At 36.4% G+C, this 21,453-nt stretch overlaps 7 protein-coding genes across 14 annotated transcripts; 1 reads left to right on the top strand and 6 right to left on the bottom strand.

The window, feature by feature from the left end:
• Positions 1 to 193: 193 nt before the first annotated feature.
• Positions 194 to 3,324, bottom strand: LOC149740324 (putative inactive carboxylesterase 4). Its single transcript, XM_089871905.1, is given in 8 exon segments — positions 194 to 335; positions 685 to 916; positions 994 to 1,142; positions 1,199 to 1,365; positions 1,722 to 1,744; positions 1,746 to 1,919; positions 2,056 to 2,251; positions 2,324 to 3,324. Coding segments are annotated over 7 exon segments (1,071 nt in total). The 5' UTR covers positions 2,482 to 3,324; the 3' UTR covers positions 194 to 335; positions 685 to 712.
• Positions 3,325 to 4,135: 811 nt separating this feature from the next.
• Positions 4,136 to 8,492, top strand: LOC149740323 (uncharacterized). 2 transcript variants are annotated; one of them, XM_089871886.1, is made up of 2 exons: positions 4,136 to 4,624; positions 6,524 to 8,492. In XM_089871886.1, the coding sequence occupies exon 2, from the start codon at positions 6,543 to 6,545 to the stop codon at positions 8,151 to 8,153; it is 1,611 nt and encodes a 536-aa protein (XP_089728012.1). In that variant the 5' UTR covers positions 4,136 to 4,624; positions 6,524 to 6,542; the 3' UTR covers positions 8,154 to 8,492. The 2 variants fall into 2 exon arrangements, with proteins under 2 accessions (XP_089728012.1, XP_089728013.1); XM_089871887.1 differs by lacking the exon at positions 4,136 to 4,624 and adding an exon at positions 5,099 to 6,405.
• LOC149740322 (syntaxin-3-like) lies at positions 8,400 to 12,102 on the bottom strand. Of its 6 annotated transcripts, none has more exons than XM_089871895.1 (9): positions 11,991 to 12,102; positions 11,473 to 11,600; positions 11,087 to 11,200; positions 10,641 to 10,814; positions 10,329 to 10,382; positions 9,996 to 10,105; positions 9,819 to 9,941; positions 9,501 to 9,630; positions 8,400 to 9,059 (listed from the first exon to the last, which is right to left on the bottom strand). In XM_089871895.1, exons 2-9 carry the CDS (start codon positions 11,593 to 11,595, stop codon positions 8,718 to 8,720), a joined length of 1,170 nt encoding a protein of 389 aa, XP_089728021.1. In that variant the 5' UTR covers positions 11,596 to 11,600; positions 11,991 to 12,102; the 3' UTR covers positions 8,400 to 8,717. The 6 variants fall into 6 exon arrangements, with proteins under 6 accessions (XP_089728021.1, XP_089728023.1, XP_089728022.1 ...); XM_089871897.1 differs by having other exon boundaries at positions 11,996 to 12,014; XM_089871896.1 differs by having other exon boundaries at positions 11,868 to 11,991.
• On the bottom strand, positions 11,991 to 13,502 carry LOC149740321 (protein POLR1D-like). The gene is made up of 4 exons (XM_089871914.1): positions 13,364 to 13,502; positions 12,906 to 12,999; positions 12,497 to 12,670; positions 11,991 to 12,106 (listed from the first exon to the last, which is right to left on the bottom strand). The coding sequence occupies exons 1-3, from the start codon at positions 13,459 to 13,461 to the stop codon at positions 12,503 to 12,505; spliced, it is 360 nt and encodes a 119-aa protein (XP_089728040.1). The 5' UTR covers positions 13,462 to 13,502; the 3' UTR covers positions 11,991 to 12,106; positions 12,497 to 12,502.
• Positions 13,363 to 15,518, bottom strand: LOC149740320 (cytochrome b5 reductase 4-like). Its single transcript, XM_089871891.1, has 2 exons — positions 15,199 to 15,518; positions 13,363 to 15,035 (listed from the first exon to the last, which is right to left on the bottom strand). The coding sequence occupies exons 1-2, from the start codon at positions 15,450 to 15,452 to the stop codon at positions 13,760 to 13,762; spliced, it is 1,530 nt and encodes a 509-aa protein (XP_089728017.1). The 5' UTR covers positions 15,453 to 15,518; the 3' UTR covers positions 13,363 to 13,759.
• A 741-nt stretch (positions 15,519 to 16,259) lies between these two features.
• On the bottom strand, positions 16,260 to 18,677 carry LOC149740319 (E3 ubiquitin-protein ligase RNF14-like). 2 transcript variants are annotated; one of them, XM_089871892.1, is made up of 6 exons: positions 18,230 to 18,677; positions 17,758 to 18,118; positions 17,455 to 17,579; positions 17,111 to 17,339; positions 16,854 to 17,026; positions 16,260 to 16,651 (listed from the first exon to the last, which is right to left on the bottom strand). In XM_089871892.1, exons 1-6 carry the CDS (start codon positions 18,524 to 18,526, stop codon positions 16,469 to 16,471), a joined length of 1,368 nt encoding a protein of 455 aa, XP_089728018.1. In that variant the 5' UTR covers positions 18,527 to 18,677; the 3' UTR covers positions 16,260 to 16,468. The 2 variants fall into 2 exon arrangements, with proteins under 2 accessions (XP_089728018.1, XP_089728019.1); XM_089871893.1 differs by having other exon boundaries at positions 17,758 to 18,076.
• Positions 18,678 to 18,740: 63 nt separating this feature from the next.
• LOC149740318 (alpha-1,3-mannosyl-glycoprotein 4-beta-N-acetylglucosaminyltransferase A-like) lies at positions 18,741 to 21,302 on the bottom strand. The gene is made up of 4 exons (XM_089871904.1): positions 20,162 to 21,302; positions 19,874 to 20,089; positions 19,316 to 19,581; positions 18,741 to 19,000 (listed from the first exon to the last, which is right to left on the bottom strand). Exons 1-4 carry the CDS (start codon positions 20,708 to 20,710, stop codon positions 18,961 to 18,963), a joined length of 1,071 nt encoding a protein of 356 aa, XP_089728030.1. The 5' UTR covers positions 20,711 to 21,302; the 3' UTR covers positions 18,741 to 18,960.
• Positions 21,303 to 21,453: the final 151 nt, after the last annotated feature.

The following is a 21,453-nucleotide window of genomic DNA, read 5'->3' as shown; positions in this document are numbered from 1 at the left end:
ACGTTGGCGTTTGGGTCATGTAGTAAAAGTACGTCGGATGGCCGGCGTCTGCAACAATCAAACAACAGCGGGTCGTTGATTTCTTATACGTGCGAACTAAGATAGCTATATGCCGGCAAATTTACCCTTATGCGATAATATTTTAAACAGAAATTATGCTGACCTGCATGGGCATTAGCTTGCAGTAACGATGGCACTGAAAACCATATGTCTCCTAATATATCTCCTGCTGTTTTGCTCCAACGGAGTTTATCGTCAACCGAGTATTTTTTGCTGTATTTTTCCAAAATAAGCTTGATTGTATCTTCCAGATTTCTCCCATGAACAGCAATGCTCTAAGAACATTTGAGTAATATGATGTACGAGTGGGTTACCATTTACTGCATATAAAGCTATAGTGGTAGCGTTTAATGATGTAATGGTGGCCAGGTTCCTTAACGGACATTAATTCAATGTAGTGGTCTATAATAGGCTGTTAAACGGAAACAAAAATAATATTATATAAGCTATCGTCTATACAAAGACGCGCGAGATGTAAAATATAGCCTTTGTGTTATACCGACTGGCATTAGCCTGCTATACGCGAGGTTTAGCTTAATATGTTTCATTAAATTATTTAGTCATGCCTTTATATTATCCTCCTGTATTCAAATGAACAAATGATTTAAGTTTGTGAAAACTTACATTTTCAGATTTCCAATGCAGAAGCATCTTAAAGAAACCAAATGACTCCTTCTTCTGAAGAACCAGACTCAAACTCTGGAATCATACCCGAGATGACCCCATATGCCTCAGTGTTGTTGCAACCGACTATATACGGAACAGGAGCAACGCTCCCGGGTTTATTAATTCTTGCCAAAGTTTCTTCTGGCACAAAATCTCCATCGACTGAGACACCGAATGGTTCCATAGGACACTATAAAAAGCAAATCACTTATAGTGCACATATGACTCACAGAAGTTGTTCATTTGGTAAATCGTTCTCAGACCCACCTTCATAAATGCTGCTGCTTGCGCTTCCATTATTGTTGTGGCGGTAACCCTTTTCAACGCAGCGACCATTTCGTCCGGGTCAGTAGTCGTAATGTTCAAACTTTCCAGCATAAAGTTTCGGAACTTGTCGTAGCCTGTTTTTATCATACCTAAAAAACTTTAGGTTAAATCCCTGTTTCACAGTTCCGTCACATATTCTCCATACTTATTGGCATGGTTGCGGTTCCACTGTGTGAAATAGCACGGTTGAAGTAGCCACGAGACAGGGGAGACATCACATGGTATCCGACAGATACTGCACCGGCACTTTGGCCAAATAATGTCACATTATCAGGGTTGCCACCAAATACCTTGATATTATGCTTGACCCATCTGGAAAAAAGGAAACGTTTTATGTGTCTCAATCGCCGTATAAGCACAACTGTGGTGGTTAGCGCGCCAGGTTACTGGTTCAAGTCTCGGTGCTGCTATCGTTGTGGGTATGTGTCCTTGGGCAAAAAACCTAACGGACATTGCTGAAACTGAGTGGTTACTAATGGGCTGTCCAAGTTGTCAGCCATACAAAGAAAATTAATCACCCACAAAATTACACACACTATTTCGTAAGCTGACACGAGATAAAAAACGAAACAGAACATTCGTGTTATAACGAATGTCGTTTTCCCACCAACCACGCAAGGTAAGTTAAACATTCAATCAATCGGAAATAGCTAACATTACGATCATACTCTAATGCCTTTAGCTGGTCAAAAGAATCCCATGTTGCCCTTCCATTTTGTGTTCTTTCCAGCCGTAAAGAAACCGAATACGTTCACTCTGTAATTTGGGATTACAACTACTACGTCTTGCATGCTGCATATAGTCTGTCCGTTGTAGCCCAATGCACCGCCCATGGTAAGACCACCGCCATATAACCATACCAACACCTAGAAAGAATGTTAAGTTATTTCAGTCAAATAGGTTTGAGGAATCTAAAGATGCTAGTTTTTTTATTGTTTTTTGACATCACGACACAGAACTTATAGTTTACAACAAACTGATAAGTTGAAACATTATACCTACCGGCAGATTTGCTTTGTTATTCACGGTATTAGTGTAGACATTTAAGTACAGACAATCCTCGCTAACGTTTTCATTCTCTTCTTTGGACAGGTCTTCCGAAACAACATATGCCTTCAGTTGTTCCCACGCCGAGGTGTCTTGCATAGGAGAAACGATCTGTCGAGTCGCGTCAAGTACTTCAGACCATGGTTCTGAACTGTTGAAAATACATTATTGTTTAGCCTACGCACAAAATATAGGTTCTACTTTGCAACAAACTGCAACTTACTCTTGTGGACGTTCAAAGCGAAGATCTCCGACGGGTGGTTTGGCAAATGGAATCGAACTGAATCTGTAAACTTGCTTTGCGTTCGGGTATTTTGAGCTGCCAACAACTTTACCCCTGACTGGTCCCTTGGCTGTTTCGACACACGGCGACTCCGACATCTAGTAATCTTTTGCTTTTTTTAAATGTAAAATCCGCTATCGACTTAAAAATATAAAATCTCAATCGTTAAATATTGAACTAGAGGAGATTTTTTACAGCTCCCGTAACCGTGGTGTCTAAAATTATGACCTGTTTTCGCTACGCCTATTTATATATTTATGCCTACTTTTGTGTATTTTTATATATTAGTGACAACCTGTTCAAAATTTTCTTTGTAGGGTGGCGCTAAGGTTAGGTCACTGGAGAATACCAAATAAGACAACCAGAATTGGCCTTGCATGTACCGGCTCCATTTATGGCAATGTAATTGTACAGTTGTTCAAATATTGATCATTCAATACCGCTATAGCTGGTAGTTAATGTTTGAATGCTGTAATATAAGAGCATGAAGAGTGTGTACTTTGTTCCTAAACCTTATTTGGCCCATTGGTTGTATAGTTTTACGATTAACCGATCCCCAACATAGGTTTGCGTGTGATAACCAGTAGTATAGCCTTATATAGCTCTGCTTCGCATAGACAACTATTGTGAACCACTTTAGGGATTGCAAACCGGGGGCTGGGCGCCCTGTATCTATTACACCATGGTATACTGAAGTGTACTATGATTACACTATATAATTCCTTTATCTATTCCCATAAACATTGGATATTCATGCGTACTGAGATAGACGTTTGATCTAGGCGGTTATATGCGAGCAATTATAAATAACATAGCGACTAACACATAACATATAGCGAAAAATTATGAATAACACAGGATCTTATAAATAACATAGCGAATAACACTGTATTGTGCTAAGTGGCTCGTTCGACGCTGCGTCATCGGTTTGTTTGTATACGGGATTATTGTATGGTATTGAATCGGTATTTATGATCGTTGTCTTTGTACAAAAAAAAAACACAATTTTATATTAAGTTTAGAGTTTGACAACAATCAACAAAAATATATATGATTTAAAGTATATTTTCCGTTTTTTAGTATGGGTACGTATTGCGGTCCTATATAAATTGGCGGGAAACTACCACGCTGTTGATGTATCTTGCAGAAAAATTTCGGACACCAATTTAAATTACTGCACTACTGTTTACATCCACCCCCGCAGGTGAGTATAAAGATGATCACTTAAATGACTGCTCTAATCCATATTTAATGTCCGTGACGTATTTGAACGATCGTGACGCAAACTTAAAGATGACTTAATTAGTCGGGTAGATATATTAATGGAGGTAATTATTGCGGTAGTGGAGAGTTGTAATTTTGCTGCTCCTCTGTGACAATACAAATCCGCTCGGTATATGTACGAGTTTACAATTGATACAACATATAGTAGGGTGGGAGAAGATGGGACACCTTTAGCACATAATATCCAAATATCCTGATCGTGTTTTAAACAATTAACGACGGTATATGGGAGTTAAGGATATAGTTTTATAATTGTTGGAATGTTATTTGTTTACTACTAAATGGTACGAGGAAATAAAGCTAAAAAGTGTCTCATCTTCCCACACCTTACTGTACCATCTACATTTTCTTCCCTTAAACTGCCTAATCCCTTACGTCACTGCTGCAAAGAGGTCTGTGTCGCCTTGGGGCAGAGTCGACACCAACGCGTGTGTTTTACTGCTCTTGAAAGATATATTTCAGGTGTTAATTGGTAAACATAAAAGTGAAAGATTTGCTAAGTTACAAAGTCATGCAGTACGATCGAAAGGGGGCACAAGTCTGATTTGAATATCGCTGTCAAAGCAGGGATGCTTTAATTTAGTGTAAAGATTTGGTTATCCGTTGTTAAATTAAATTAGGCGTGCTTAACGGTTAAAGTTTGGCCTTGGGTCAACATAAATGTAACGAAGAAATCCCTTAAAACTAAGTGGCCATTTTATGTTCACTAACGTTGTTAGGTGAAGCATTGTGGTTTAAAAGTTAGTTTTCTCCAAATTGGGTTAGGCCTTTCGCCTCCTATTCAATAAGATTGATCTGTTACGTCACAGTGGGTTGTTTTACGTCACAGCTTAAAAAGCGCACACTTTTTTCTGGCGTATTTCTCTAAACGAGACTTTTCTTGTGAAAGTTTGTAAACAATTCTGATATCAGCCTCAACGACAGTTTATTGAAGATTTAAAGTCAACGAAAATGAAGGTAAGGGTTCGGTATATATATTATTCATGTCTAGGCAACTGTTGGTGTTGTAAGATAGTAGTGTACCATCGAATGTAGACTGCTGGAATACGAAAGTTATGGGTAGATGTAGATTAGGAACACATATCGACAGTGAACCATTTTAAATTGTGAACACATTTCCTAATCGAGTTTATCATCGTAACTTACACGAAAATGTTTCAAGAGCGTTTAGAGTCGTTGGGCTAACTTTCACATGTAATATTTATTTTTGCATAGTTTTGTATGAGCAGTTCCATTCGTCCGTGATATTTTAGAACCATAACTGCTCTTTAAAAGTCAAATGACTGCTTGTAAAATCGTAGAAGGCACTGGTGTGAACAGTGTGCTCCGAACATGTACTGTGCCCGCTGGTGCATTCTCTGCTTAAGAAGCCGTGGTTTTTATGACCGCTTTTAATTACAGTTTGAAAAAGGTGACAGTGTGAAATGGTCGTTCGGTTCAACTGTCAGCCAGTAAGCGTCCAATTGCTAGCGAGATTGTGCGAGTGTCAGTCGGGCTAGTAAAGTTAATACCAGCGTTATAATATGTGGGTCTTTGAGAAGCACTGTAGTTAAAATGGTGTTTAAATGTCGAAGTTTTATGAAAAAAATTGTAATGTACATTATATAGTATGAAACTTTATTAATATTGCACGAAATTATGAGAAACTGTATTAACAGAACCAAATGCGATAACGAACTTTTTATGTTGGCGGGAATTAATAGTTATAACGCTAATTCCGTACAATAATCCGATTAATATTGCCAAACCCAATCAAACTTACGTTTCTCAGTTCTAAATAATTATATCGTGGCGTCATTGGACTCTTATGACGATCAGAAATCGTTGCGCTTGAGTAGTAGAGTACGTAGTTACGCCCACAGACAGGAAAATAACAATTTAGCTGACGTTATTTTAACTATGGGACAGGAAATAGCTTTGGCAAACTACCAATGTTACATTTTTAGATTTGAAAAGGCAGCAAACTGCTTACTTTGAGTTTAAAATGGCAGTGATGAGGTTTATGATATAGGTTACAAAAATAAACAAGCAAAACACGTAAGGGCAATGGGGTCGCATTTTTCTCAGTAGATCAGTGTGCAATGTAGCCCCGGGAGATTGAATCGAGACTTGGTCTTTTATCGTGTTGGAGCGGTACGTTTTCATGCCATTACGAAAAGCCAATAATACGATAATAGAGCGATCATTATGTCAACCCGCGATAAAGAACTTTTCGATACATTCATTTAACTGACAGAACCCCCAGGGCACAGATTTATAAACCAAGCTTGCGTTTTTTACTTTCGTAATCAAAACAGATTTACAACAATTTTGGAAAGAATTTTTTTTATTAAATTACGAGCAAAAGTTAGATACTTGGCATTTTGGATTTGTTTAAAAGACTGCATGCCTAAGATTTAGGCGGAATTTTTTGCATGACTGCAAGTAAGCCGCTAAGCCGAAAGTTATAACACACCTACCGAAAAGTTTCCGTGATTAATTGCTCGTCAACGTAACGAGATATATATGCTCTGTAATTAAATCTGTATCCGCGTGGTAAGCCGTGATAAAACACAAGTTCGCATGGTTTGATTATAAGTTGGACGGTAGATTGGAATCTATGATTCATGTGTTTTAGATTCGTTTGTTTGTGGATATGCGTGTTAGATAAAAAAAGCTCATCAATCGAATTGGACTGGAGGCGATAAATGCGATTCGTCATGTCGGATATAGTAACGACAAATAACTTTGAAAGCATTGTAGGTTTTTAACTATTTGTGTCTGCGTACGAGTAAGCAGAAAATAAAAAAATGAACATATTGGTTTAAATTGTTGTTCAAGTTACTGATTTGTAATTGAGTATATTTTATTTTCTAGTTGTTTGCTGGGACAGATAATGCCATCGAGAAAACCTATAATTCCGGGGACAAGCAACCGAACCATTCTTCGGGCATTGCACAATGAAATGAAAGAGAAGAAGATTATTACTCAAACAAAACCCACAAACTTTTCTGATACAACCTCGTCCGGTATCCATAGCAACAGTAGCAGCGAGGCCGGTGACGTCATTACAGAGACAAGTTTTAAGAAGTCTACCAGAAATAAGCGAAAGATGACGCGCTCGGTGGTAGAGAGCGAAGACGGCCAAAAGACTTTCCACGCCCACGAGTCGGTTGATACGGATGATAGCACGGGAACCGACGACGGAAGTGACGTCAGTGATGACGATGCCGAATCAGAGCGATCAACTACGTCATCAGTTGAGGAAGATTCGGAAGAAGAGAAGGTGTTGTCGCAAAGGTGGCAACAGCCCATAGTTAAGACAGTGGACAGTGATAAAAACAAGAGGTATGCACGACAGAGCAACGGGATATCACGGCCTGGATTACCCAATAATAACCAGGCGAGACATTTAAACAATAATCCAAACACATTGGAAGAATTACTTAGGAGGAGGATAAAACACGAGGAAGAAATTGAATTCAGTTTAGAGGACAAACGGTTGATCACTGAGGGCTACAACAAGTTTGTATTGAACGGACCGAAACAAAAGCAAGCAGGAACGTCTTTTGGGAATAAAAAGGAAATCGTAAAAAATCATGTTCAAGTGACTGAAGACCAGGATGTAAAGTTTCCGTTAGAAAACGCCGCTTCCGGGATAGGAGAACCGATGAGCGTAAAAGAAGCTCGTAGTTTGGAGCAAAAAGCAAAGAGAAAGACAAAATCCGAGAAGCGCGCTGTGTCTGAAGCGAAGTTAGCGGTGGGGGAGGCGAAATTGGGCGAGTTTGAAGCAAAGCTGAGAGCCCGGCAATCTAAGATCGATGAGAGGCATGCTAAGTTGTGTAGGAGACATGCTATTCTAAAACAAGCAGAAGAAAGGCTTATGGAACTGGAGACAAAGTTAGATGTCGATGAAGAAGGTCATAGGGAACGTGAGAGAAGAGTGAAAAATCGAGAACGGAGAGTCAGACAGGAGGAAGCTGGGCTTCAGATAAAGGAATCATCTCTGAGGAAACGTGAAGAAAAAGTCACGGAGAACATCCGGGATATTGAAAGGAGAAAGAAGCTCGTGGAAGAGAAAGAAGATCTCTCGAACACTATGGAAGAAATAATGAAGAAGAGAGAAAACCTTCATAGAGCTGACGATGGCGTTAAGAAGTCCGGGGTCATTGGAAATTTGGGTAAAAAGCTTTTGCGGACTAAAAATGAATTTACCTCGTCTAATGACGTTAGACTAAGAGATAACTCGTCCTTACTGGTGCGCTCGCATAACCGACGCTCTACCGGAGCAATGATGTCGCATCCGATACCCGTGCCGCGCAAATCCCTGGAGAAACGAGAGTCTTCAGAGGACAGAAGAAACCGTTCGAATAGCATCAATTCTGACTCTGTTTTTGACGAGAAAGCGAACCACGGCAAAAAAGGACGACAACTCGAGGCGAAAAAGGTCTCGGCTTCTTTACCTCGCCATAAAGCAAAAACTACGGTTGTGGGGTTGTGGCTTTAGTTTAGGCGTTTCTCTGCGTAAACATTTGACATTAAGTAGGTATTCAAATAAGTTCCAACCCAGAACTCCTGAACTAAAAAAATGTCTGAATACACAACGTAATCCTTTTCCAATATTCGCGCGATGCAAACACACTTTAAGCAAATGGGACTTTACACGAACGGTAGGGCAGCGTGGAGCGTACCCACAGTCCTGCATTTATAGGTTCTATAGTTTAACATTTTATTGTGTACTTTAAAATGTATATACTGCTCATATTTTTTATTTCTCACATCGTACTTCATTTAATTAAATGCATTAAACAAAATAAACAAATGCAAAATGTTTAAAACCCAAAAACAGCACAGATGAATGGAAAAGAAGAGTGTAAAATTCCATTTTTACAAAAAAAAGGTATAAATGCCTAAAAAATTTACTTTAGTTTTAAATGTGAACAGAACAATTTAGTTTTCCATTCACATCTTTGTTGGTAGGTAAGCACCAAATCTGACTGAATCTGCTAATGTGTACTTAAATTATATAGTAATATTTAAAGAGGGAGTTGCACAGTTGATTAGAGATTAACTAGGAAAGTTCAGTTAAGGAAAACCAGTCCTCATCTCTTCTTAACCTTGGATGAGCAACTGAGTGAGTCACCACTCGTACTGTGGTCCGTTTTCTTTTAACTGAAAGAGCAATAACAAGGACAATGATGCCAATGGCAGTGAGAATAAGGAGCGCAAGGCAGAGCTTCTTTTTTCTATACTTGTGCTGCAGTTTGCCTGCTTTCTTGAGCATTTGGTTGCTCACTTCGACATAGTTAGAAGCAAGACCAACATGGTGTTCAATTCTATCAACCATAGCCCCCTGCTCATGCACAAGTGAGGAAACCATAAGGAAAGCTTCATGTAGTTGGCTGATGCTTTTCTAAATAAAGATATAAAGGCAACATGTTTTTAATCTGATCTAAATGGGTGAAGTTCTATTTCCAGGCACGCCATCTAAACCTGAGTTGACGCATCACTCCAGATATTGTGGGCGTATGTGTCCTTGGGCAGGACACTTAACGGCAATTGCTTCAACCCAGTAGTCACTAATGGGTTGTCCAAATTATCAGCCATACATAAAAAAAAATAAAAAAGTAATAATCACTCACAAAGCAACATACATGGTAACTCTTAAGCTGGCACGAGGTGTTAAACCCATGTGATAACGATTGTCGTTTTCCGGCCACGCATTATAAAGTAAGTTACATTTATTCATTTAACAATAGAATACATATAAGGATGCATTGAAGCCTCTGCTATACAATAAACATTTCAAGTAAAACACATTCTTGTTTTGATAATAGGCAATAGTTATTTATACCTCCAATGCAAGAATCTCATGTTCAAAGAATTGGATTTCTCTTAGTTTTGCTCTCATCTCTTTGCTAACCTGTGTATCATCCACTATGTCTCCATGTAAAAGTGGAACGCTCTCTCCAACTTCAATTGCTCTGAGCACACACACAGGGTATTTATATCACCTTATCGTTAATAAAAAGATAGATCCCAACCAACAACTGTATTAGCACTTTTGACACAGAAAAGCTGTGGTTGACACACTTGACATGACTTAACAATAAGTAAAAGTCCCGAATAACAATTTTCAAATTAAGGGTAAATAAAAGAATTCCGTTTTTACTTATCAATTTCTTGGCGATCCATTTCACGGCCAATTATTGACATTTGTCTTTCAATTCGTTTGCGGACGTTTTCGTTGTAGATTTTCTGTGTGGTGTAATACTCCCGTACAACCACTACCAGCCTAAGAAGAATTTCAAATTGTTTTCTGTAACATAGTATTACATCTGTATGCTACCTGTAGGACAAGACACTGTGTAGGAGCATCTGCATTCGCAATTCACAAGGTAGGTATGTGTTGTCGGAAAATGGCAACACTGTACCTGACCCTAGGCGGTGCCAAGAAACCTGGTTGGGAAAATAAAATTCAAAATACCCATCAAGGTGCTATTCCAGAAATACAAACAAGAAATGCCTCAAAACCAAGCTGTTAGCAATCTAATTTATTACCACAAAATCATGCAAAGGTATGAATTACTTTATATACAAATGGAAATACTCACAGAAAATAAGACCATACACACAAAAAAATAAAATCAGGAATAAACAGCTCATTGAAATCCTGTCTTACATTTCTAAGTTGATTATGAGATGAGTTGAACAATTTAAACCACTTGGATGGTGTCTACTGACAATAAGAACATGCAAGTTGTTAATCAAAGAAAATAAATTTAATGGGTGTGGGTGTTTTGAGCAGGAGGAAGGAAACGTATAGACATGACATGCAGTATAAAGATCTTACATAAGGAATAAGATGTCGCTTTAAAGACATAACATAGACATTTATTTAAAAAATGATGTTATGAAGTTAAACAATATTGATTTCCAAATAAATGGTGGAGATGAAAAGTAACTAATAGATTACATATGATTTGATGCCTACCTGAACACTTGAAGAAGTCTGTTCCCACTTTACACTGATATCATCTCTGCTGTCATGGCCGTCCCTTGCATATGCTGAGTAATGGAGCATTTCTTTATCACTAAGCTCCATCCTACGAAGAATTGTTTTGGTTTTTCTAGCGAGTGCACTGAAACGATCCATGGTTCGAGTTGTCTGTTTCATAAATTAGGATTCATGTTGTCAACTGATATTACTAGTTTTTTAACATTTTATTTGCTGCGTGTACGGATTAGATCTTGTATCAGAAATAACATAAACCGTTTTATTTTTTCAAATAGAATGGTGAACATGAAATAAATTAAAAGAGCAAAATAACAGTCAAGCCACTGAGGGTAAATTGAAACTATGAAAATATATTCATTAAACCAAAAGCCTGGTTACTAAATACCACTGTCATTACCAGCTGCATAAACACTCCCAACCACCTGCTCTCTGTATTGCTTCTCATTTAAAATGTTCCAAGTGATATCTTCATGTTGTCTCACCATCTCTTGTACTATTGCTTCCATGTCCTTGATAAATTTTGTCACCTTTTCTGCCTGCAACACAACATAACTTATTCTTCTTGGTGATAACAAAAAGGAATAGTCTAGTTAAAAACAATGTTGAGATAGATGCTATAGGTAAAATTAAAGGTTATAATAAAAAAAAGTAAGTCAGGGATGCAGTATATACATTGAAAATGAAACAATAAAAAAATAGGGATAATTTCCAAAATGACAGGTATTAAAACACGCTAGGGTAAAAAGTAATTGTTAAATGTTATATCGGAAATAAGTTGATGATAAAACTACTTAAATGAATATCTTACCCTTTGAAATAAAACAATAAGAGAAGGGTCTATTGGTAATTCTTCATGATATTCTGGTTCCTTATAAAGTGTTGGGTCACTTTCAGCCAAACGAAGCAAATCTGGCAATCGGTCACGTAACATCGCAGCTGTACAGGTACAATACAATGATCACATGAGGATGTTGGTTCATTTATTGTTTCACATGCTTAGCATTACAGATGCACAGATATTAATGTTCAAGCAGTGTGAATGTACCATGTACTGCTAATAACTGTATATTGGATACTTTATTAGAATAAACTTGACTGATATATAAATTAGACAATACTATACTTATATGATGAATGTTACTTTTACTGCAAAAGTTCAAAGGACCGATTGGCAAGTAAATATAAACACATGCCATCTGTTACCTTAAATAGCTAACTATTGCCCTTCACATGTGTATATATATCTCAAAACATTTCTTATATACACTTTTTAAATGATTTAGATCAATTTATAAACAACTAAAAACAAACTTTGGCTGCTCAAACCTAACTGCAAACTTTTGAGGGACAGCCAGAAAGACTGAGATAATCAATCAATTGCAGGAAGATATCTGGAGTGACTTCCTGCTTCAAGCTTCCTCTCTTGCCTTATGTTCCTAAAACTATTGCGAACGTTCATTTTAACTGATTGCATCATTAGTACTGATACTATTGTGTTATACACAATGCTTAGCTTTGTCATATTTTTGATCATGTATGTTGTCATTTCTTACGGAGGGAAATTAATAAGAACATGGCTTGAATGTTTTAGGTAGTTTAAATTTAACTGTATAGGGAAACCTACCAGGTCTGACTAAAAATATTTCTGCGTCCATATTATAAATTTAAAGCAATTTTTATAGAATATAATCCTAGTCAGTTGACTAATAAAAAAGAATGCACCTTAAAGAGATAGCATGATTATAAAAAGAAAAAAGTTGATTTTTAATCAGTAGTGTTAAACTGAAATACTTTTAAAACGTAATTGTAGATTTGTAGCATAAACCTCTTACCACAAATTATTCGCACTTTTTCTCTTTTCTTGGTTTTTCTCTTTTGTTGTATGGTTTTGATCTTTCAGTTTTATCTAATTTACTTCTTACACGTTGTGTCTTTACTTGATAATTTTTTTTCTTCTCCAGCATATTTTCTTCTGAATCTTCTTTGGTCTTCTTCTTTTGAGCTTCCTTATTTGATAATACATATAAATATTTACAGTTTTTTATATTGAGAAAAATTGCTTAACCATTCCCAGTATTATATTTACTCCGCTACTTAATTACCTTTAAGGGTGAGAGCCTATAGCAGATGAAACTCATTACATAATTTGCTGATAACTTGTAATTACTTTTTCTGTACTGTATCTTGAGTAGCTTTATAACTGTTATATTTTGAATATATGGTAAAAATGTTAAATCATACTTGTTTATTTGATGCTACACGGTGGGAATGAGAAACACTCGCTAATGTTCGATGAAGGAATTGCTTGTTGGTCTTTGGAATTGTACTTTTTTTCCTGAAAAATTAGTTTATTTACAATAAATCTGAATGTAAATGTTGTATTAATAAACTACAACTACCAGTTCCATGTATTTGTTGTTTATAGGTTAGGAATACCACTACACTTAAAGAAATATTTTTAATGCCTGCAATTGCAATTTCGAGGTTGCCATTGTATTTGGAGAAGCATGTTCTAAGTCTGCAAAAAAATAATTAATCTGTTACTTTGCATTAAAATACTTTTGCTTGATCTGATCACACTGTCTGTGCAATTCAGTTTCGTATATCCAGTAAACAGGCTAAGTTTGTCAGCGCAAAAAAATTACTGAACCATAAATCATGACAGCACAAATATAAATGTTTGAAAATATGGTTAATACCATCCACTTGTTCCCATGGTTTGAGCACGTTCTTTCCCACGCCTTGCTTCTCTGAGTAATTCTTGTGCTGCGCGTTCCTCCAATTCTTTCTCATTCATCTCCAAAAGGTTTATATTGTTTTATTAAAAAAAATAGACCAAAAAAACATCAATTTTCAGGTTTTCTTAAAATAGAGTATTTCCACCTAAATTGCACAGACATTTAAAATTTCAAATACAATATTTCCTAAATAATGTAAAATACATTTTACAACAAAGTACAGAGAGAATTAAAATGTTAAAAACAAAGTAGTAAACACATAAAATAGACGCATAAACAAAAAATAATAACAGATAAATTGTGCTAAGTAGAACAAACCACATAAATGACATAAAAACATTAACATAGGAGATTAAACTATGTGAAAGCAAATACGCTGGATGATTTAACTTTCATGTCAGATAAAAATTTTAATGTTAGTGTAGTAAAGGGTGTTGGGCCACACACTAACACAAAAGTTGTATCGATTTGGAAGTTCGAAAGCATCTCTTTAAGAAGGGGGATTGAAACACGACCTTTCAGACCGCTCCAATCTTGGTCTGGCTGGGACAAAACATGATCTACTGTAAATCGACTATAAAATCTCGCTTTTAATGTTTCTAAATCGTTTCTCCATAATATGTCAAGTTCTTTCTTATTGAAAAATCCAAGCTGGACCTTTTTATCAGTATTAAAAAGGCAATGATGCATAACTCTGACCATGGGTGTAAACCCTGTGCCGGCAGCTAAAAGAAGTATGTTACTAAATGAGGAAATTAATCCGATATGGAATTTGATCTCAAAAGTGGCAACAGAAATCTCATCTCCAGGGGAGAGGTTTCCAATGACTTTGGTCAAAGCACCAGTTTCATACACCTTAATTAAAGTGTAGAAGTTGTTTGGGTCATTGGCACAAGTGCTTTCTGTAATGCATGGTAATGCAACAGTGTAAGGACGCCTGATTAAAATGTCTTCTATAGAAGCTTGGAAAAAGACATGTGCACCCATGGGTGTAAGCATATGGCAAGATTCAGGCAGACGAAAATGCAGCTGAAGTGTATCATGTGTGATGTTTGATTTAGAGATTAGCGTACAAGAGAGAAGTCTGTTTTTGAAAGGCTGCGTATGTTTGCATGAACCAAATCCATCCCAAAGAGATCCTGGTTCAGCCTTTTTCAAAGCAATTTCTATAACTTCCCTTTTCACAATGGAAATGCTTGCTTTAACCTGCTTATGCAGCTTTATAAAATATGACAAGGATTGCTTGTGTGAGATAAAGTCTACATGCATAGAGAGTCCATCATTACTGATATTACAGACAAAATTCTCAACAGACGTTTCTAAAGAATCACTTTGGAACAAGATTATAACTTCTTCCTCTGTTTGCTTGAAACCAACATTAAAATATTGCTTACCACCAATTTTACCTAAGCCTGGAAGCTTTAACAAGTTATTGCCAGGTACTGACAGTAGGGAAGAGGTAGATTTTGGTTGCTTTGGTATTGTGAAATCTGGAATGAGAGTCCCTATGAAACATGCTTTTAACATTGATTCGAAGTTAACCCAGCGATGAACTTCTTCAAACAGGGAAGTGGCATCTTTACCAACACCTCTCTTCAATTCACTTTCACCTCCAGGATGGTATTCCATGTATCTAAAAATAAGAGGTTTAAAAAATCTGAATTAAAATTTTTTTTTTTGAAAGGCAGTCATATCCTATTTGGTTTCCCTGATAAATAATACTAAGACTAACAAATTTACATGGCACCTTTACCTGGTATTGTAAAGGTACTGAAGCATTCAGATAAGACACATACCTTGTCACATTGAAAACATAACCTCGAATAGCCATCCATGCATCGTCACGGGTATTATGCTTTGCTAACTCCTCCATTGAAATTTTAAGTGGGCGTGGGCCAGTACCTCGCAAATCCACGTTAGATTTGCTTAAACGAATCCAATCCATTAAAGACCTTCCTCTCTGCAGTGGTACTTTTGTTGTGTTTAGAACAGGGGCAGGAACACCCAGCCTTTGGGCACTGTTGGCAGCCGGAAATAGTTCCTTTGACATATCTCAATGTTTAGTTATTTCTTGATCTACAGTTTCTGTGAAATGAAGAATGTAGAAACTAGAAACTGTATATACTTTTACTGATCGCTGCAAACTATATAAATACTATTGTAAAAAAGACACTGATTTAAAACAAACAGTGTTTCCTATCTTTACAGTCAAACATAAACGTTTATTTGAATATTTAGAGACATGTAGCTACAAATAGCATCGACTGCAGCGTTGTCAGTTATGTCAGTAAACAGGAGACTAGAAATGACATATTAGATACTCCGAACACAAAACGTCATATTTCATCGGTATTTGTAGAATTAGATGTCAGTGACAGATTGGAACTAATTCGGATTACGTCATAATTGTTAAAAGCGCAAAACAATAATTACATGCCGACTGGTAGACGACATCTGTTCTATCAAAGATACATAAACAGTTTATGTATCACTGGCTCTATAAACCGCCTTTAATGAGGGTGAAAAAGTATATACGAAAATACGAAATCTCTTTTTCATAAACTTCTAAATTTCGGCTGGATTTTAGGTGGTTTCCCTGCAAGCGGAGAAAATCCCTATTCATAAAAAGCCTATATTAATTGCGGCTCCACGCTAAGACATCGGTGATCGGTTTCTAATTTGGCGCGAAAATAAACAATTTCATTCATTTAACTCTCATTATAAACATGATACTTTTGTACATACTTTTCATTTTCACTACTTGCGTAAATCAGTTTTAAGTAACTCTACATTTTACACATGAAAAAAACGCAAATGGAAGAAGTAAGCAAGTGGATTTGTGTATATCACAACAATATTTAGTAGTCAATGTAATTGCCACTGATTCATCAGTAAGTGCACCATGATAAAGTCACTCAAACAAAATTAAGCAATTGAAAACATTAAATATAGTAAGCAAAGACAACAGCTTAGGATAAATAAAAACAACATTTTAAAGAACTGGTAAATAAACGATGACTTTGGCTCATCAAATAATATACTGCATTTTACTAATAATAGAGAAGCTCAATAATACATAAAAAAATCTTGGTCTTCAGGATCAATTCCCTCAAACAAACGATTATTACACGGACTGCCAATATTGTTATAGTGACGATATGGGTTTGCACAGTCCAAAACATGCATACAGATCCAACAAAAATACGCCCTACATTTGTAGCACGTCATTTTGTTACAGCCGTCAAGTTTCTGTAATAAATATATATTTTAAATACATTTTATGTGGAATGATTTAAATTAAATTTGAAATTAAACAGTACAGTCATAAAATCCCAAACTTAGAAATGTGTCATTTATGTACGACACCTCAGATGATGCCCAAAATATGGATATGAATGTTAAGTTTTCTTATGAGCTATACATTAAATAAAAAGGTGAAAGATGTTGTTACCTCTATTGAAGCATTACACCCTGGACACGGTTTAGTGTTGTTATTCATCCATGCTTGTGTTGCTCGGTCATCCAAAGCTTTACAAAGAACTTTCCTTCCATATTTTTTCTCCATCTGTTTCTTCTTTTCTTCATTTGCAGATTCGTACTCCTTACATAACTTGATAATTTCATCTAAAAACGAAGATTTCCCATGGTAGAATATAAAGCGGAACTATGACAAACATTCTGGTATTCTACAACAAAACAGATACATACGTGAAGCGATTTTGCATGGACTAACGCCATGATATGCCAGTTTGCAATGAACACAGAATGCATATGCACAAGACGGACATTGACCAATCGAAGCTTCAGGTTCAATGATCACTGCCGACTGACAATGCATGAGCGGACAAAATACAATATCCGTCATTGTGTCAAGAGTGGTTTGTAAAAGGAGCTTTTCATATCTTTCATACAAGTCTTTATTCACAGCTTCTTTTACCTTGAAAAGCAATAATATCAGGGGAAGGTTTGAACTATGAAAAATAACATTGCTTCTCTCTTCTCACCAAACCCATTCTATCTAATAGATCTATGCAAATTAAATCTGTTTTTACCTGATTTGGCAATGCAGTTGTATCACAGTCTGGTTCTGGACAAATTAAACTAGTGATTGTACCCTCAGATATATGAATTTCAAAGTAAGAAGTAATACATTGTTTGCAATATACGTGTCCACAATCTAGCAAAAATACAAACAGTTAAATATTACTTCTATGGACAACAGCATTACATCGATTAATGCCTGTGGCCTGCCCCTACATCTAAATACGTCATCAGGATAATTAGGTATACAAAATATACCGTAAAACAATGTCATTTAATAACATAATTTAGTTTACATAAAAAGCAAATCTTACCTTTAAACTGTAAGCAGTCAGTTCCTTTTTTGTCTACAAAACAAATATTGCAAGAAAATACTGATGTGAAAAAAATTTCTCGCTGTTTTTGTTGATCATAGTTGAGCAATGTTGGCAATATTTCGGCATAACTATGAGCAGTTTGTAAGCCCCGTTTACAAGGTTTATTTATTCCTGATTTTGAAGATGCAATGGTGGAAGATTGAGATGAAGACTCGAACTCATCACAGATATGTAAGTTGTCATTTATTCCAAGAATAGAAAGGGAATCATCCTGAAGAAATTGGAACCACTCGTACAGAATCACATTACCTTCTTCCTTTTGCCAAATTTCATCAAGCTTTAGACAAAGTTCGTATAACTGAAAAAACTTCTAGTCACATATATTGCAAGTGCATATCTTTAGCGAATGTTTTCGATTACAGAAAATTGCATGACACAAATAAGATATACCGGGAATACCGTACTTTACCTGAGATGGAGAAAGCCATACGCAGGATAAGTTGAATTGTGGTGGTTCATCAGAAGGGTAGCCATCAGATAATGCAAAGTTAAGTTGTATTGGTGGCAGGAAACTTACAGAATGTTCTTTATTGTGGGAGTCGTCACAGGATTTCTCAGATTTTACCTCGGAAGTCAACTTTATATAGTTTGTTTGCAGTTGCGGAAACACATCTATTCGGCCGGTTGTTTCGTTAAAGGCAAACGAGCAAGGATCCAGAATGCTTTCCAAGGCTAGAAGTTCGTTTTCCCTATCTTCTTTATTCATTTTAAATGCACACAGCACCTTTTAAGTGGTTAACAAAGCTCCGCAGATGTAAACAACAAAACGAAACTTTTTATCCCAAAGTTGCAAAATATCCCTTAGTAGGTATGCCAGTATATGCGTGCCGCCATTTTTGATCTATTGAATTAATCTGTATATTGCCGTTTTTCTTGTGGGTTAATTGAATTCTAATGGGTTAATTGAATTCTGCAATACGTTTATTTTACAACGATTAATTTTATTTGTATAAACACCAATAGTTCAACCGTTTAGTGGCACTTGGACACTCTGGTTAATACATTCACAAACACCAGGTTTGTGGCCTGATTATAACAGCCTTGTTTCATCATAGTATACTCTGGTTTCATTTCATTTTCACTCTTTAAATTGTTTGAAAGAATGATTGGAACGTCACATATTATGTGAGATACTATAAATCATCTGTTGTCAAACATCGGGTTTGTTCTCGACGACACTCTAAAAAATATGTAGAATGAAAAGGTGTCCCATCTTCCCCCACCCTACTACATATGTAATGTAAAACTTCTATTTTGCCTGGCAGAAATAGTTTATACAGAGGAGGGTGGCGGAAGACGGAACACTTCAGCACATAATATCCAAAAATCAAGATCGTGTTTTAAATAATTAACAACGGCCTATAGGAGTTGTGAGAATACCTCTTTTTATCTTTGAATGTTCTTTGTTATAACTACATATGAGTAGAGAAAACAGAGTCAAAATGGGTCTCATTTACCCTACTCTACACTATCTATAAGGCCTTATTTAACTTACACTCCAGTATGCTTGAAAAGTGAAGCAAAATATTTTCGAGCTCTTTTCTCAATCTTTTCGTCACAGATGTCCGATGTATCTGAGTAGCCACACACTTTTACTCGAACAAAATCCCATAACAGCCAGTCTAATGGCTTAGCGTACCAAAAGAGCTTTAGCATAGCCAAAAACTCTCTAGCAGATTTGCGATGAAAGATCTTACCAGCCCCTCCGACCGACGAGAATGAACAGTAGTCCCAACTTTTGGTGGGTTTGCTTTCTACGTACTATATGTGTAGAAAGTAATGTTAGCCAGTGTATTCGAATATTGGAGTAGGTTGGGTAAGATGGGACATTTCGGTAACTTTTCTGCATTCTTTTAAAAAACATTTAAAAATATATACCTGTGGTCTAACGACGATTAGAAAATATTATGTGTTAAAGTATTCCATATTACCACGCACTACTATATATTAACTGAACTAAACTATAGCCGGTAATTTGCATTAAACTCATCACTTGCCGTCAGTAATATAATGTTATCATGATATATTACTTATGATAACATTCTCAGCTTACCGATAAAATATCTTGCATATACCCCTCATTGGCTAAAACGTCATCTTCCATCATTAGAAAATACTGTGGGTCATCGGTTGCAATGGCGTACGAGAGTAAATTAATCATATCAAGATTTTGCCTGGAACGCCAACGTACACGAGAAAGAGAATCACCAAAGTTTAGGAATAACTTGGATTCCCAGTCTTCAGGTTGTTTGAAGGGGGGGCCTATCACCTAGAAAAGAGACGGGTCTTGACCGGGGCATTAGATGATATGTCCCTAACCAGGCATAGGCCAACAGTTTACCTGTACAATGCCTTCTTGTATTTCCGAAAAATAATTGCCAAGCAATGCAGCCATTTGCTCTTCAACAAAAGTCGAGTTCACTTCTGCTACATATACTAGTATGTTGACATCTTTCCGGAGATTGTCGGATAACCCTTTAAGCAATGATCGTAACGTGTCTTGTAGATAATCATGACGTCTTCGAAGCACACTCGGAACGCCAATTGTAACAAGAGGACGCTTTCGTAGCTTCCCTAGCCTCAGACGCGGCTTAACATTAAAGTTTGTATTGTTCAAAGAATTTACTGTTGAACCAATTTCTAAAAACTTTGAAAACTTGCTTGTTGTGATGTGTTTCGAGGCTGCGGTTGTTGGGTCTATAGGCTTGTTTACTTTTTCGATTTTGCGTATCACGTTTTTATTTTCTTTGTTTCTATTTACGAACTTGTCTATTTCATATTCTTTCGCAGTATTTCTTTGGTTGTCACGTATGACAAATGTGAAGGTAGCTAGTACGAAGCAAACAACAAACAAAGCAGCGGCGTAGCATATCTGTCTAAATTTTCTCATTAACCTTGTCTAGACAAACCTACAACCTTGATGTAAACTAAAAACAGATCAACATATGAAGTTTACATTAAATAGTGATGACGGTGTTCTGACAAGTACAAAACGTTTCAGTTATTTGGCAAGTACTCTGTTATAAGTAGCATCGAAAACCACATACGAACAATGTGTAAATTAACGATCCATCATTGAACTATATACTTCCCTGATATCCCGCAGATAACTATTATCCGCTTAGCATTTCTGTTCGTCGACTTGTTTTAACATGAATTTACAGCCATTTCTAATCGTTATTATAGACCTATATACAACAGTTCTCTGTGCAGTATAACATATTTTATCTATAGCGTTTAACAGTATATAAAACTTCGCTGTCCAAAAGAAAAACGGCCATTAATTCTCAATCACTGCTATCGATTTCAGTTCATTTCTGCAAGTCAAACACTAAGATTTGCCCTCCGGTTAATACTCATTATAGTGTCACCCATCTCTGCTACGTAAACCTTTAAAGTTCGTTTATACACTTTTCCGCGCGCCAAATACTGCAATATTTATACACACCGTTAACACTATCTTTCTAAAACATGCGGACAGCTGTGGTTAATCTGTTCTGTTGCATAAACATACATAGGTTTAGCATATAGTAAACTAACCTCACAGTAAACAGACCTAATCACAATATATATCAATTTAAACTTCTGTACGTATATAGCAAAGCTAAAACTTCTTTTATACAGTATCCCGTA

This window comes from Ciona robusta, chromosome 2 (assembly GCF_009617815.1).
Source record: "Ciona robusta chromosome 2, ASM961781v2".
NCBI lineage: Eukaryota > Metazoa > Chordata > Ascidiacea > Phlebobranchia > Cionidae > Ciona > Ciona robusta.
The sequence above is the reverse complement of the archived record's forward strand: the minus strand, read 5'-3'. Positions and strand labels throughout refer to the sequence as shown.

Excerpts from the sequence above, each read along its gene's own strand:
- LOC149740321 (XM_089871914.1), bottom strand. The coding sequence starts at position 13,461 with ATGAATGAGAAAGAATTGGAGGAACGCGCAGCACAAGAATTACTCAGA. Across the intron at positions 13,000-13,363 it reads ACCATGGGAACAAGTGGATG|GAAAAAAAGTACAATTCCAA; the intron begins GTATTAACCATA and ends CTAATTTTTCAG. Across the intron at positions 12,671-12,905 it reads GTGTAGCATCAAATAAACAA|GAAGCTCAAAAGAAGAAGAC; the intron begins GTATGATTTAAC and ends TTATCAAATAAG.
- LOC149740322 (XM_089871895.1), bottom strand. The coding sequence starts at position 11,595 with ATGTTACGTGACCGATTGCCAGATTTGCTTCGTTTGGCTGAAAGTGAC. Across the intron at positions 11,201-11,472 it reads TTATTGTTTTATTTCAAAGG|GCAGAAAAGGTGACAAAATT; the intron begins GTAAGATATTCA and ends GTTGTGTTGCAG. Across the intron at positions 9,631-9,818 it reads GATCGCCAAGAAATTGATAA|AGCAATTGAAGTTGGAGAGA; the intron begins GTAAAAACGGAA and ends GTGTGTGCTCAG.
- LOC149740323 (XM_089871886.1), top strand. The coding sequence starts at position 6,543 with ATGCCATCGAGAAAACCTATAATTCCGGGGACAAGCAACCGAACCATT.
- LOC149740320 (XM_089871891.1), bottom strand. The coding sequence starts at position 15,452 with ATGTCAAAGGAACTATTTCCGGCTGCCAACAGTGCCCAAAGGCTGGGT. Across the intron at positions 15,036-15,198 it reads TATGTTTTCAATGTGACAAG|ATACATGGAATACCATCCTG; the intron begins GTATGTGTCTTA and ends TCTTATTTTTAG.
- LOC149740318 (XM_089871904.1), bottom strand. The coding sequence starts at position 20,710 with ATGAGAAAATTTAGACAGATATGCTACGCCGCTGCTTTGTTTGTTGTT. Across the intron at positions 20,090-20,161 it reads TACAAGAAGGCATTGTACAG|GTGATAGGCCCCCCCTTCAA; the intron begins GTAAACTGTTGG and ends TCTCTTTTCTAG. Across the intron at positions 19,001-19,315 it reads CTTTTCAAGCATACTGGAGT|AGTGTCGTCGAGAACAAACC; the intron begins GTAAGTTAAATA and ends CATATTTTTTAG.
- LOC149740319 (XM_089871892.1), bottom strand. The coding sequence starts at position 18,526 with ATGAATAAAGAAGATAGGGAAAACGAACTTCTAGCCTTGGAAAGCATT. Across the intron at positions 18,119-18,229 it reads TATGGCTTTCTCCATCTCAG|TTATACGAACTTTGTCTAAA; the intron begins GTAAAGTACGGT and ends AAGTTTTTTCAG. Across the intron at positions 16,652-16,853 it reads GGTGTAATGCTTCAATAGAG|AAACTTGACGGCTGTAACAA; the intron begins GTAACAACATCT and ends TATTTATTACAG.